The sequence below is a fragment of the Benincasa hispida genome, unplaced genomic scaffold (genome assembly GCF_027475165.1).
Source record: "Benincasa hispida cultivar pf3 unplaced genomic scaffold, pf3_genome.v1.1 HicScf1028, whole genome shotgun sequence".
In the NCBI taxonomy this organism is placed as follows: domain Eukaryota; kingdom Viridiplantae; phylum Streptophyta; class Magnoliopsida; order Cucurbitales; family Cucurbitaceae; genus Benincasa; species Benincasa hispida.
In genome coordinates this window covers 31806-45998 of record NW_028325332.1, presented here as the reverse complement: position 1 = coordinate 45998, position 14193 = coordinate 31806, and the positions used below count along the sequence as shown (strand labels likewise).

At 30.9% G+C, this 14193-nt stretch overlaps 2 protein-coding genes across 3 annotated transcripts; both read right to left on the bottom strand.

Annotated features, from left to right (window-relative positions):
• Nucleotides 1-637: 637 nt before the first annotated feature.
• On the bottom strand, nucleotides 638-2893 carry LOC120086897 (eukaryotic translation initiation factor 5A-like). The gene is made up of 5 exons (XM_039043712.2): nucleotides 2671-2893; nucleotides 1839-1961; nucleotides 1696-1752; nucleotides 1307-1381; nucleotides 638-1024 (listed from the first exon to the last, which is right to left on the bottom strand). The coding sequence occupies exons 1-5, from the start codon at nucleotides 2791-2793 to the stop codon at nucleotides 920-922; spliced, it is 483 nt and encodes a 160-aa protein (XP_038899640.1). The 5' UTR covers nucleotides 2794-2893; the 3' UTR covers nucleotides 638-919.
• Nucleotides 2894-6862: 3969 nt separating this feature from the next.
• LOC120085004 (protein POLAR-like 1) lies at nucleotides 6863-11871 on the bottom strand. 2 transcript variants are annotated; one of them, XM_039040819.2, is made up of 4 exons: nucleotides 11099-11799; nucleotides 10071-10531; nucleotides 8969-9288; nucleotides 6863-7209 (listed from the first exon to the last, which is right to left on the bottom strand). In XM_039040819.2, exons 1-4 carry the CDS (start codon nucleotides 11469-11471, stop codon nucleotides 7194-7196), a joined length of 1170 nt encoding a protein of 389 aa, XP_038896747.1. In that variant the 5' UTR covers nucleotides 11472-11799; the 3' UTR covers nucleotides 6863-7193. The 2 variants fall into 2 exon arrangements, with proteins under 2 accessions (XP_038896747.1, XP_090164946.1); XM_090308820.1 differs by lacking the exon at nucleotides 6863-7209 and having other exon boundaries at nucleotides 8464-9288; nucleotides 11099-11871.
• Nucleotides 11872-14193: the final 2322 nt, after the last annotated feature.

The following is a 14193-nucleotide window of genomic DNA, read 5'->3' as shown; positions in this document are numbered from 1 at the left end:
ATGTTTGAAAAAATAAGTGTATAATTAAAAATTAATCGACAATAACAAAACATAAAACTAAAAAATAAAAAAATGAAATAAAAAAAAATTAAACCAACCTCATTCACAAAAAATTGTCAAACACCAAACGCTCCCTTAATTGTCGTTTGAGTGTTGGAGATTTGGCTTACAAAATGGATATTAAGGAGGGAAAATGGAAAAGATGGGAATTACAACCTCTCATTCATCATCAAATAATTTATTCATTTGTTATTCATTTATTTCATTTAATACTAAAAATTTTCTCCAAAAAAATGTTTAATGTGATCGAGGGTTTGGTTTATTTGAAATTTTGCTTCAGAAATAGATAATAGATTTGGATATAGAAGAAAAAAGTCCACTCTAAACATGATCATTTAAAAGCGAGATTAACCATCACCCAAACACTACATAAATCCAAAAACTATTTTACCTACACTTATCGTCAACCAAGTTGAAAAAAAAAATATTTGGGGAAAATTTTGAAAATTATTGTACTCAAAAACTTTAGTAAATGGGAATTTCTGAAAAAAGAAACTAAGAGATTGAATACGTAATTCTAAAGCCGAAGAGAGATTGTGAATTTCAGGATTTATCAAAAACATTAGAGCCAACTGAATTTGCAAAAATTATTCACTTCGATTATCAAAGTAAGCATCCAAAAACCCAATAACATTACACCCAATATCATAAAATAACACAACATAAAACACAGTAATGATGCACGAACCAACGATACATCCTGGGCCAGAAGGTGAGAGAGAGAAGGGAGGAAGGGAGAAGAGTGATGCGTTAACAGATACAAAGTCTCTGCTAATTAATTATACCATCATTTAAAGATTTAATCGAGGAATTCGGCGATAAAAAGCAGTTGACCACAACTTAACTTTGTGCAAGAGACCTAATTCTTCGGGCCTATATCCTTCAGGGCACAAATTTGTTCCTCTCCCATGGCAGACATCACCGACACGACAAGGTCCTTTCCTTCAGCAAATCCCTCCTTAATCTGTGAATACAAAGGACATATTCAGTTTGTTTTTATGTTGAGAAATCATCATCACAAAAACAGAATAATAAGGAATAAACCCATATGGCTATATCTTCAATATCTTAAGAACAGAATATTAAGCATGGGAACAGAAGGAATAAGGTTCCCTCTAACAAAAAACAATAAAAAAATAATGATGCCTGCACGATTAACTTCGAATTTCTTTTTCAAGTATACAAAACTATCTCGAGTGCACAGAGAATCTGACTAGCCATAACAAGGGTCCATATGTGCATTTACCTGTTTGAGAAGGTTATCATCAGTTGGAAGCCTCAAATCATCCTTGGTGTCACCACTGTCAGTTAAAAGACTCACCTGCCAAAAGAAAAACATCATTCAATAAGTGGAACAGGCTTTACATGCTTCAGCACATAAGAACAATCCGTTGCTTCCTTCTCGTTCTATGCTTGTTTAAGAGAGAGTCTAGAGACCTCAAACCAATGACACCAGACAGACGATCGATCTTAACAGAGATTCACCTTTATAATTGATTACCAAAACAAATTGAAACATTTAGACTTCAAAGAAATCTAAACATCTAAACAAACACATTTAACATTACAAATAAGTTTCTTGATAACTGCAAGACTTATTCAATTCAAACAAACTCATATAAACAAACTACTCACAAATCCATCCTCAGAGATATCAATCAGCTGATAATCAGTACGATTAACATGGGGCACCTACAAAGCATGAAATAAAGACCATTAGTGAAAATGGTAAATCAAATCAGTAAAATAGTTCGCAAGCTAGATAATAGACTCATTACATCACAATTGTGGGATGAAGGAACGATATCTTCGAGCTTCTTGGCAGTGAAGATGTCGATTCCAACAAAGTGACACTTAGCATGCCCGTGCTTTCCTGTCTTAGAAGTTGAAACCTCAACCACCTGCATTACCATACAACCCAGAGAGTACACTTTCAAAATGCTTATCCACTTTAACGCCTAAAGTTCTAATTTAATAGTATTAATCAATTGGTCCTCTAGGACCCTCGTTATACTTTTTCAATAATTATAGTCAGGTAGCAATATCAGTCTCAAATAAACATAAACTCGCCCCCATGTGGCTTTATGACAAAGAAATACCCAAAAAGGAAAAAACATGACACTATAAAAACCATCTTCTCCAGATAAAATCAGGATTAAATTACAACTACACTGTAAACAACTACAAACACCAGCTTCCTCACAGGAAGGATTAAAGGATAATATAGCACACTGTTAATCGTTGACCGATCGAAACTCAACCATCAATAGATTCTTTGTAGTCATAATTACAAAATCTCCAAACTCTAAACAAATATTGATAAGTATAATCGCTAATGTTAATTTCAACATCAGATCCATTAATTTTCCCTAATCCAACACTCAATAACCATAAGGAGAAAAAAATCCACCGTCGATGTCCACCATATCATACGCAATAAATCGAAGATAAATTATTAAAATCATTAATCCAGGAAAAGAAAACCCTCAAATCAATCAAAGATCTAAAACGCCCGATCCAAACCTCAACCCGAAACAACAAAAATCAAACCACACAAAACAACATCCGATGAGAAAATCAAATCAACGCAATAAAAACACAACAAATCACCTTGCATGGACGGTTCTTGATGACGATGTAGCCGTTCTTCCGGATAGTTCCGGCCTGTTGTGGGTAGGTCTTGGAGGCTCCGGCGTCGGCCTTGGATTCAAAGTGATGCTCCTCGTCCGACATGGCTGAAGATTTCGTTCTACAGCTTCCGGGGCTTCTTCTTCTCCTGTGTTCAACAGTGGGATTTCGATGGAAGCGGAAGGAAAACGGGAGGAAGGAGGAGAGTACGAGTCAAGAGGACGAGACCAATTTATAGCATCACGTTTCAACCGGACACGTATGTGCAAAATTAGGGTTTCTGACGCGAGCCCCCTAAACAATGTTGATATTCTTTTTTCCCCCCTCATTCCGTTGCCAAAACGATCTTCACCTTCGATTTATCTGTTGAAGCCTTGGACGGTCCAGATTGTTTCGAAATCTTTTTGGGTATATTTTTTTTTAGATGCTGCCTTATCTGTCGAATTGCATATCACTTTTTCTTTTATTATGAATTATATTAATTTTTTTAAATGTCACACTACCTATCACTTTGCTTGCAAATTTGGAAATATGATCATCTCTAGACTCTAACAAACGTTTTCATAAATATTTCCAACGATTGAATTATCTTTTTAAAGTCAAAATTATGATTTTTTTTCCCATTTAGACTTTAAACGTTGTGTTTGCATTTAACTGGAGGTTCATTTGGTCTCTATCGTTCATACTAACGATCTACTAAATAAAATTTGATTATTTAATTTGATAATGATAAAAATTATAAAGCATGGTTATATAGAATACGATCTAGGAATATGATATGAATTATCGAATCTATCTAACTAAGAGTATACATGGTTATTTGATGGTTGTGTTTTCGTGATTTTTTTATTGCTTAAAATTTCGTGTATATTTCATTATTTTTTTTCCACATATTTTCATGTTTATTTATATTTTTTTTTTAAAAAATAAATTTATTGGATAAGTATTTGATTATTGATTTTTAGTTTTTAAAAATAAGTCATATAAACATCATTTTCACGTATAAATTTTTTGTTTTGTTATTTACTTTATCATTATTTTAAGATTACATTAAAGTCATTACAAGTCCAACTCTTAGTTTTTAAAATTATGTTAAATAAATATCTAAACATTTAAACTCGACTTTAATAATTCCTTAAAAAAATGTCTAATAGATTTGTAAACTTTTAATTTAGTATCTAAAAAACTCATGAAATATTAAAATATTTAAAAATTGATTATTATATTAGCCAACAAATTATTTTTGTTTATAATTGAACATCACAATTTCAATTTTGTAGCCAATAATTACATTTTTTTAGAAAAACAAACATATATTTGGTACTACGTATTAGATACACTAATTGAGTTATCAAATTTCTAGTTTATATTTTTTTTTAAAAAAAATCAAAAACTATATATATGACACAAAATTTGACGTAATTGGCAAAATTTTAATTTTATATAAATGTGTGTCTGTAACATAAATTCTAGATATGTCACTTTTCTATGTTGGTTAGTTATGATCGTTTTGACGATATTATATGATTTGAATATTATACTAATGTATCTAATATTATATTTATATGAACTTGTGCCCTTTATACAGAACCATGTATTCGCCACTGAAACCAATTATGGTCGTTTAGTAAATGCTAAAACCGACCTCGTTTGTTGAGGAGTGCAAATTGATCATCGCTCGGTGGATTTTGGTGATTTTATTCCTTAATTTTAAAAAAATTATCAGTTTGGAATTTTTCCAACCCGACATCGTCTAAGCCCATCCTCTTCTCTGACTGACCGCCCTTTGATTCGGCCAGTTTTAGTCAGTCGACTCAATTTTTCGATCTAGCATGCTCGCTCCTACTTCTAATCAGATTTATCGTCATCAAATGAGTTGGAGATGAACATGTTAACCACATATACTAAAAGTTACCATAACATTTAAATCACAAGTTTATAATTTGTAACTTAAAAGTTTCATAGAATAAATGTATGTGGTATTCAAAATTTAAAAAATCAAAGTCATATCATGATCGCAATATTAAATTTTCATTGACATTTTGATATTTTTACCAAAAATTCACGTATCCATGTATTCGACATCGATACAAGGAATAAATCGATATTTCACTTATATTATATAAATTTGATAAAACATAAAAAGAAACAAACAAAATAAAACAAAATATAAGCTAATGTGACTTTAATACTATAATAGATTTCGACTAATGTAAAAGGTACTAGAAGTTTATTTATTAATTTAGATATATCTTTAATTTACTATATTTAATATTTTTTAAGAAAAAATATCCATCAACATTTTATCGCCACTTCTATAAAATTAAGATCTCTATATTTTGGTATTTAATATCCGTGCTTTTACAATCTTTATCTCTCTATTAATGAAATCTATCAAACAATTATTTTGTAGTCATTAAAAATATCACTCTCATGAAAAGAAATTAAGATTGCGAACCCTTATCTTCTCTTATCTAGTATATAAAATTGTAATAAAACTTTTTAAATGATATGAAACTTTAAATTGCTATGCCTTTTATATTTTTATATTGTATTTGTGACAATATATTATATAGATAGGAGTTTAGTCCGTGGACGTCAACCAGTGAGAGAAAAAATAATGAATGGGACTACCGACATTTTTTTATAATATTATAAACAAATTGATAAAAATCTTCCAAAAGGGCTATTTTGAGAAATATTTACTTATTTTAAAGTTTTTGATGTGATTGGACGGTTGTTAGTTTTATTTTCTCCATTTGTTAGCCCTTTAAAAGTTTTATTATTATCTTATTTTTTTAATTAAGATTTGGTTAATCTCAAAAGTTATCTGGCTTTAATATTTTTCTTTGTTATGTTGTGATTTCAATTTGAGAAAACCTATCCGAAAAGTAAAACTAACATGCATTTTAAAAATTTCTCGTTCAAGATGATCATCGATATTTACTTAAAAATTTAACTTTTTCTAATTTATAAATTATTTTTTGCCTTCTCGATACATTTGGATTACACTCGAGATTATGCTGCTTCTTCTTTTGATCAATCTACCAAAAGCTTCTATTTTCTTTGATTGGTAATCAGTCAATGTACCAAAAGCATTCATGAATTTCTTTTTCTCGTCGTCGAAAATGGAGGCTGTTGAGATAATAACTCCGGATTTGGCATTAAATTCCACATGGAAGTCCCAATTTTCCCATCTCACTTGATGGCTTCAAGGGTGAATTTTCTTTTCGTCGTTTAAGTTTTGGAAATATTACATAATACTTGAAAAAATTGGTACAATCTTTGTATATACATTGTCCAAGATTTCACCAAAAAAACAAAAAACAATCGATAACATAGAAAAATATAGATTTTAAAATAAATCTCGATGGTTGATCCCAAAAAGATATAGTGAACAAATTCAACGACTTAAACGTGCTAATTTTGAAAAGTAAAAAATTTGGAAAGGCTATTTATATCAATTTTCCAAAACCTATAATCTCTTTATTAAATTGTACACTAAGCAATTCCGAGTTAGGTTTAATAGAAATAAAGCAATGAAATTGCTCTCCTAAATAACAACAAAACAAACAAACAAACAAATAATAATAAAAAAAATTAAAACTTTGTGGGTTTGTATCAATCAAGATTTTAAACTAACACAAAATATTTCATTAAATTTGAGTTTAGGGTAATTTGCGACTTTATTAAATCGAATCTAAAGATAGCAACAATGATCAAACTTAAACCTACGAGTGATTTCTTGGACCTCATTTGGTTTTCGATTTTTCATTTTGAAAACCGCCCTTATGTTTTTACAACTTCCTTACCATAGTTTACATATTTATTATTAAATATTTGAATTATTCACCAATTTTTTTTAAAAAAATTTATTTTGAGTTTTCAAATATGGGTTAAAAAGTAGATTAATAAAACAAAGAAATCAATAGTAACTAGTGCTTAAAACTTAATATTAAATTGTCGCTTGACCTAAAATCTTAAATTGATGGATGGATGTAAATTGATTTTCATTTATTAGATCTTCTATATATTTCAAATTCAAAGAGAAGTGTTAAATTACATAATATCAAATTCACCTTCTTGATAGACTTTGAGGTCAAAAAATGATTTAACGCTAAAATGCAAATTATCAAACTTTTAAAAAGATTAACTCGAACATAAAGAAAATGTATAAAGAAGCTAAAAAAGGTGATGCATTTAAATCCAAAAATTGACCACTAATTTTACCTTTTCTGCACCCAAATCTTAAATTTTAGTATCTCTTCAAGCATAAAAAAAAGTTCCAAATATTTCAAACTTGGAAGGATTTTGGGAAAATATTAGGAAGAGAATTTGAAATGGGACACTACCAAATTAAGATAAGAAGGAATCTGATTGTGTTGTCAGTTGAGATTTGTGGAATTGACCATTCTTTCATTCTCTTCGTCCTTGGTGCGCATCTTCAAAATAAAGTTAACCCATAGGGCTGCTTTCGGCATGTTTTTATATCCCTTTCATCATGATTAGAGCCTGACCTTTCTGGTTAAATGAACATAATTCATAGGTACATGAATGTCACAATTTAATACATCTTAGGCAACCTTTACTCTATATAAAATGTAATAAATTAATGGTGATTTAAAAAATAGGCCCTAGGTTGTCGTTGTAGCTCCATAACCATTTGAGCTAACTATTATAAAATGTAGCCTTACTACAAATTTCATGAACCCTCATTTCTAATATGATGGTATTCTTACTTAGACATAAAATTTGTACTATCGACATTAATGTCAGAAATGAAAGTATTGATGACATTAAACTTACCATAACTCATCTTAGTATAGAGTAAAATTTTATGTTTGAACTTTTGTAACGTATTTTCTTCTCCAATTAATATGCATTTCTACTTGTTGAACATTCTATAATTTCTCAAACGTATAAGTGTGAGATATTGATATAATTGAGAGAGAAACAAATTTGTGTTACATATCATTTCTTTCTAAAGGACATTGACATGGAGATTATGACATGCTATTTTCTAAAATTGGTAATAGATAACACAATATTGTTCTTAATATTGATTTCTACTCATATGTTAAAAGTATTAATATAACTAAATTTAACAAATTTGTGTTGTATACCATTTCCAAAGAACATGGATTCAAAGCTAGACAATGGTATATAACATAAATTTGTTACTTTCTCATGGCAGTCATTACCCATACGACATGGTCCTTTCTAAAGATTGTGATATGCTATTTTATGAAAATCTAAGACATCAACAAAAACAAACTAGGGGTGGTCATTCAAACCACAAAAACCGAACCAAACCAAAAACTCAGTGAAACCGAAAAATGCGGTTCGATCCGGTTTGAAGAAATTTTGAAACCGAATTAATTCGGTTCAGTTCAGGTTCACTTTCAAAAATCGAATTTGCAACCGAACCAAACCGTTTTTAACTAATATATATATATATATATATATTTATATGTTAAAAAAAGAGTAAAACCGAATTTAAAACCGAACTGCTTTTAATTTAAAGAACAAAACCGAACCAAACCGAACCGTTTTTAATTTAAAAAAATATAACATGGATTTTTTAAAAAAGTTAAAACCGAATTTGAAATCAAACCAAACCACATATATGCGGTTCGATTCGATTTCACATTTTAAAAAATTCGGTTCGGTTCGGTTCGAACCATTTCCACCCCCTACAACAAACAAGTATCAAACTCGTTTTCAATTTGTTTAATTAATGTTTGATACGTGTTTATTGTGATAACTGCTAACAAGTGACAGAACAGTCAAATTAAGGAGTCAATGACATTAATCCAAAAGGTTGAGATAGCCCTACAAATATGATTGGAATAACATTCCTGTCCATAAGGCTATGTGGAATGAAGACTTTGATACACTTAAAAGAGGGAGAGAAAAAGGGGGGAAACCTAAAGGCAAGTTTAAGAGTGATTTTAAATGTCAAAATTACTTTTGTCATTTTCAAATTTGTTTAGAAACATGTTTTTTAATATTCAAAATCACTTTTGATGATATGAAATTTGCATTTAAATGTGTAAAAGTAAATATTAAATTGATTTTACGTGACTAAAGGCATGTTCAAAGTCATTTTAAACATGACAAAAGTAATTTTAACAATTTAAAAATCACTCTCAAATTTGCTCTAAACGTGATATTCTAACTTAAAAACTACATCATGTGGGCTGTATCAAAATCTTCAGTCATCATTTCAATAGCATTAATCTCTCTGAAGAAGTTTTGTATACTGTAGAAGGATGCTTACCCAAGTAGTTGAAGCTGATCATGCTGAGAAGCAAGTTTAAGTCGTGAATGAGCTGGAATATGCTTAGAAATAACTTTTGCAGTTTCTTTCCACCAAGAAACTTCAGATTCTTTTTCAATAATTTCTTGTTTGGCACATTCTAAAGCGCCTTCGAGTTCTTTTATCTGTTCTTGCTGCCTTGCTTCTAGCAATTCATGTAACTTTCTTTCCAGTTCTGTAGGAGGAACTCCTTGTTGCCTCTCAGTGCCATCATCTCCAAGATCAGTGACTTCACCAGAACTCATACAGCAGCTTCTAGTCAAGTTCGTGTTCTTCGCAGTCTGTCATTCCACATAACCCAGTTTCAGAGCTTGCAATCAAGAATTGAATATGCAACATAATACAGCATTACCATTACAGATAATATGTCAGAAATATATGTCTTCATCCTCTTAAATCTGATAAAATGTTGGGAAATATTTTACTCCATGATATTAAAGATAAAACCGTCTACCATTCTTTCACTTTCAAGTAATGTTATGAAGTTGACAATCATATCAAGCGAGAACGTAAAAAGTAAAGAAATCAACACAGAGCTTTACATAATTCACTAACAGTATGCTAACTATGTCTAAGGGCATAAGGAGAGAGTAGTTTATCATTAAAGAGAAAATACCATATAATATAGATAACAAATACGATAGTAAGGTTAGAGGGTTTACATATACTAGACCCCTCATGATTGATCATTCAAAACATTAAATAACAACTTCAAGACATTCCAACAAGTAAGATGAGCAATCGTGAACTACCATAGATCTTAGAAAACTTATCACATAGATATTTATTATTTGCTCCTCAAACCATATATCATCTACATTCTTCATAGAAATTCAGCGGTATCACTTAAGTTATATATGGCTAGTCCAAAATTAAATCAGGTGTAATGGCATCAGAGATAACTAGTGTTGATCAAATTCTCCAAAATAGTCATAAAAATGAGATCAATTTTATGTAGACTGCAACAACTATAAGAGTGAGCATTTCCAAACCAACAAGTCCCATAAAATTAACTTGGAAAGAAAAGTTATCTAGAAATGTTAGAATGTTCTCTCATACATACCTTAATTCTTGGCTGCTCTATGCGTCCAGAAGAACTTTCAACTTCCAAGTGAAGCTGCAAACGTTCTAACTCGGCCTCGAACTCAGATTCCAATTCGTCAATCCGTTCCTGACATTCCCCAACGTGTTCATGCAGATGAGACTTCCGGGAATGATTTAGTATAGTTGATTGTGCATCAGACACAATTTGAGATGCAAAATCTTGCTGATATGAAAGCTGGCTGGTAGAGCAAGGACCATCTTGGCAATCTGTAGAGGAACATGCCACATCTGTATTCAAGTGGAATGACTCAAAGGTATTGTTTTTTCTTCCCAGCTCCTCTTTGATCTCTTGAAGAAAATGTTCCATTTCTCTCCTCAAATCTACCATCTTCGAAAGTTCATTTTTACTCGCAAGTACAAGATACAACAAACTGCATCCAACTCCCAAGTTGAATGATGTATCGTCTTTCCTACTCACTCCTGTGAATTTTAAGCACACGGGCAAATTGAAACATAAGAGAAAACAAGGACAACATAGAGATGTAGAAAGTTCAATCCATTTGTCACTCTCTCATTATAATCCAATCCCGTGATTTTGAAATGACTGTCATATTAAAAAATGTTGTTCTTCAATATCAATTTCAAGTTTTAACTTTTCATTTTCGAACGCAGTTTTCATATCATCAAGATTTATTTTGAGCAATTAAAAGCATATTTTGCACTCACAAATGCATGGCCTTCATCAACCCATAAAACAGATCAAGTGAAGTTATGTACTTTTGCAATAATTTCAATAAAATGTTTGCTATCTTATTTACGTTTACATTTTCAAAGTCGGCCTACGAATTTCCAGATCCAGAAGTAGCTATGTACATCCATTCGGCACTAGAACGTTACTATACCTTCATTTCCTAATCATTTTGCTTATAATCTCAATCAACGCAGTCAAACATCGATAAACCAATACAAAATAGTTTCGATATAACTAAACCCATTCTATTGCTTAAAACCACTAGCCAAATCAACTCAATCAATATACTCACTCACCTGGCCCAAAAATCTTCGCCGGTGAAGACGACGAAGCGCCACCGTCAACTCCATTTCTCGAGCACCTACAACACGTCACCGGACCATCAGAATCTCCGCTCTCGTTCTCTCTCCTAACCTCCTCAACCGTTCTCCTCCGCTTCGGTCGCCGGAACGAAGCCACCCACCGAGCAACAATCCGCCGAGGCGACAAACAGTGAATGCTCACCGATTCATCCGGCAGGCGGCGCTCTCCAGCGTCGGACATACCCACATCCCCGGAAAATCCGTCGCCGCCCTCGCTTTCTTCCCGGAGAATATCTACCACACGGAAAATATGGCCGGTGGAGTTGCAGGAATCAGAAACTTCGTGGGATTTAAAGGGTGGATTCATAAGAGAATGTGATTAAAGGGGCAGAGAAGATATTAAATTCAATTAAGGAAGTGACAGAGACGAAAGTGAAAGGTTTTTCGAATTGGAGAGAGGAATATTAATGGCGTGTTGGATTGGTTCTGCAATTCACGAGATTTCTCCACGCTTGATTAAGAACTTCAATAACTTCGTTGAGGTTGATAATGGAGAATTGGCGCTCAATTATTTCAAGGTATTTATGAATTTTCAATCTGATGTCGATGACTGATAATGAAAATTGGATTGGACTCAATAATTTCTGTGTGCTCTAATTATTGCATTTTGAATTCCCATCGATTCAAATTTCTTTAAAATAATGTTTTCGTTCTTTCTTTCTTCTTCTTCCTTTTTTTTAGTAATTTTTTTTTTTTTTTCTTTACTTACTATGTTATTTCGTACATTTCCTTTATATGGTTTTCCAGTCTTTAAAATATTAGTCTTAGACTTTTTGGTATGAAAATTTAAGGACATGTTTGATAGAAAATCTGAAAATAAAAATTTGAAATAAAGAGATTTAATGAAAATAAAATTATATTTATAGTATTAATTCAATCAAATAAACTAAAATAAAATAAGTAAATTTATGGTTGTATTTAGTTTATTTGATTGAGTTAATATAATATAGTTTTATTGTATAGTTTTGTTTTCCTCTTATGAGTCATAGGTTCAAATCTTTTATATAGCTTATAACCATATGCAAAGTAATATTCTCAAATGATCCACCAAGCCTCGTTCAATTGAGATATTGGAATCAATCTAATTTACCGATTTAACCAAATGAGGTAATACTAAATCAACATGAAAACACAATTTTTTCTTTTTGGTTCAACAACATTTTGGGTTGGAGTATCTGAGCATGCATATACTTAAACTAATTTGTTCTATTTAGGTTATATATATATATATACACACGAATCAAAACTTAACTTACATGGAATGGAACAAGGAGGATCCCCTAAGATAACACGTCTAGCCCCAAATGAGCATGGGCTTGAGCCATTTGATTTGACCACTGATGTTTAGTCCAAATATCTTGTTTTAGATGAGCCAACTAATTTGGTTAATGGACAATTCAATTTTAATCGTAGGATTTTAAGAATGGCATCAACAAGGACAGGTGTTTGATAAAAAAAAAAAAAAAATCTTAAGTCAACCTCTATATAAATAGACTGTGCCAAATATGTTGCATAACATTAATTCTTAATACGCTAGCACAAACTCATTTAGATATCAAAGTGTGTTTTGACAAGTTTGTGATAATATGTTTTCAAACATATATTTAAACTAATTTGTCCTATTTAGGTTGGTTTTAATATATATATATATATATATATATACACATACGAGGCAAAACTTAACTTACATGGATTGGGACAAGGAGGATCACCCTAAGATAACACATCTAGTCCTAAATGAGCATGAGGTTGAGCCATTTGATTTGACCACTGATTTTTAGTCCAAATATCTTGTTTTAGATGAGCCAACTAATTTATTTAATGGACAATTCAATTTTAATTTCTAGTATTTTAAGAATGACATCAACAAGGACAGGTGTCAATAAAAAAAATCTTAAGTCAACCTCTATATAAATAAAGTGTGCCAAATATGTTACATAACGTTATTTCTTAATACGCTAGCACAAACTCATTTAGATATCAAAATGTGTTTTGACAAGTTTGCGATAATATCAAACATTTTTCTATCTCTCACTCTTTGGATTGTGTATAATATAATACACCGTTAAACCAGTTTTATGCATTAAAATGTATTTTTATTTCAAAATTCTACATTGTGCAAGTAATTTCAAATTAAAAGTATTTGAGAGTTTGTTGTTATTTATAATTTTATATATACACACACTGTGTGAAAATACATGTATATGTGGGCCTATGACAACGTTATTACAAACGAGTTTGTTATCTTTTGTAAAATGGAGGCGATTTAAATTTATTTACGTAGCACATTTAATTGGAAGTAAAATAAATTTTAATGTAAAATGAAAAGAAATAGGAAATACATTAAATCGGTACAGTGTTGAATCATGTAAATGAAATGTTTCAAAAATAAAAGAAAAATTCGATGAACGAATTTGCTGTAAAAAATAAAATGAGGGTTTTTTTTTCCAAATATATTTGTTAACCAATTCTTAAAAATCATAATATATTTGTTAACTTCTTTGTAAATTTAGTATAGAGTGTACATTTTATGTTATTTGAAAAATGTCAACAAGAAGTAAAAGATTACAGATAAACAAAAATTAAAGAAAGAGAACAATTAATTATTAGATGGCTTGCGATATAGAATTGAAGGAAGTCTTTCTATCAGAAGATTGTGAAGTGATTCATGGAGTATCTTGTTGTAAGAAGCTCAAAGATCAATTGTTTTGGCCCTATGATGAAAAAGGGGCTTATACCGTCAAGAGTGGATACAATCTCTACCTAAAGACCAAAATCCTCATGGATTCATCTAGCACAAACTATATGACGAGTTGTGGAACAAGTTTGGAAATTAAACATACTAAACAAAATCAAGCACTTTATGTGGAAAGCTTTAAATAATATCCTTCCTACCAGAGAAAATCTCATTAAACGTGGGATAGATATTGTATCCGATTGTCCTTTTTGTCAATACCTAAAAGAATCTGTCGATCACATTTTGTCTTTATGTCCTAGAGCATTGAAGATTTGGAGATATTTATGATAGA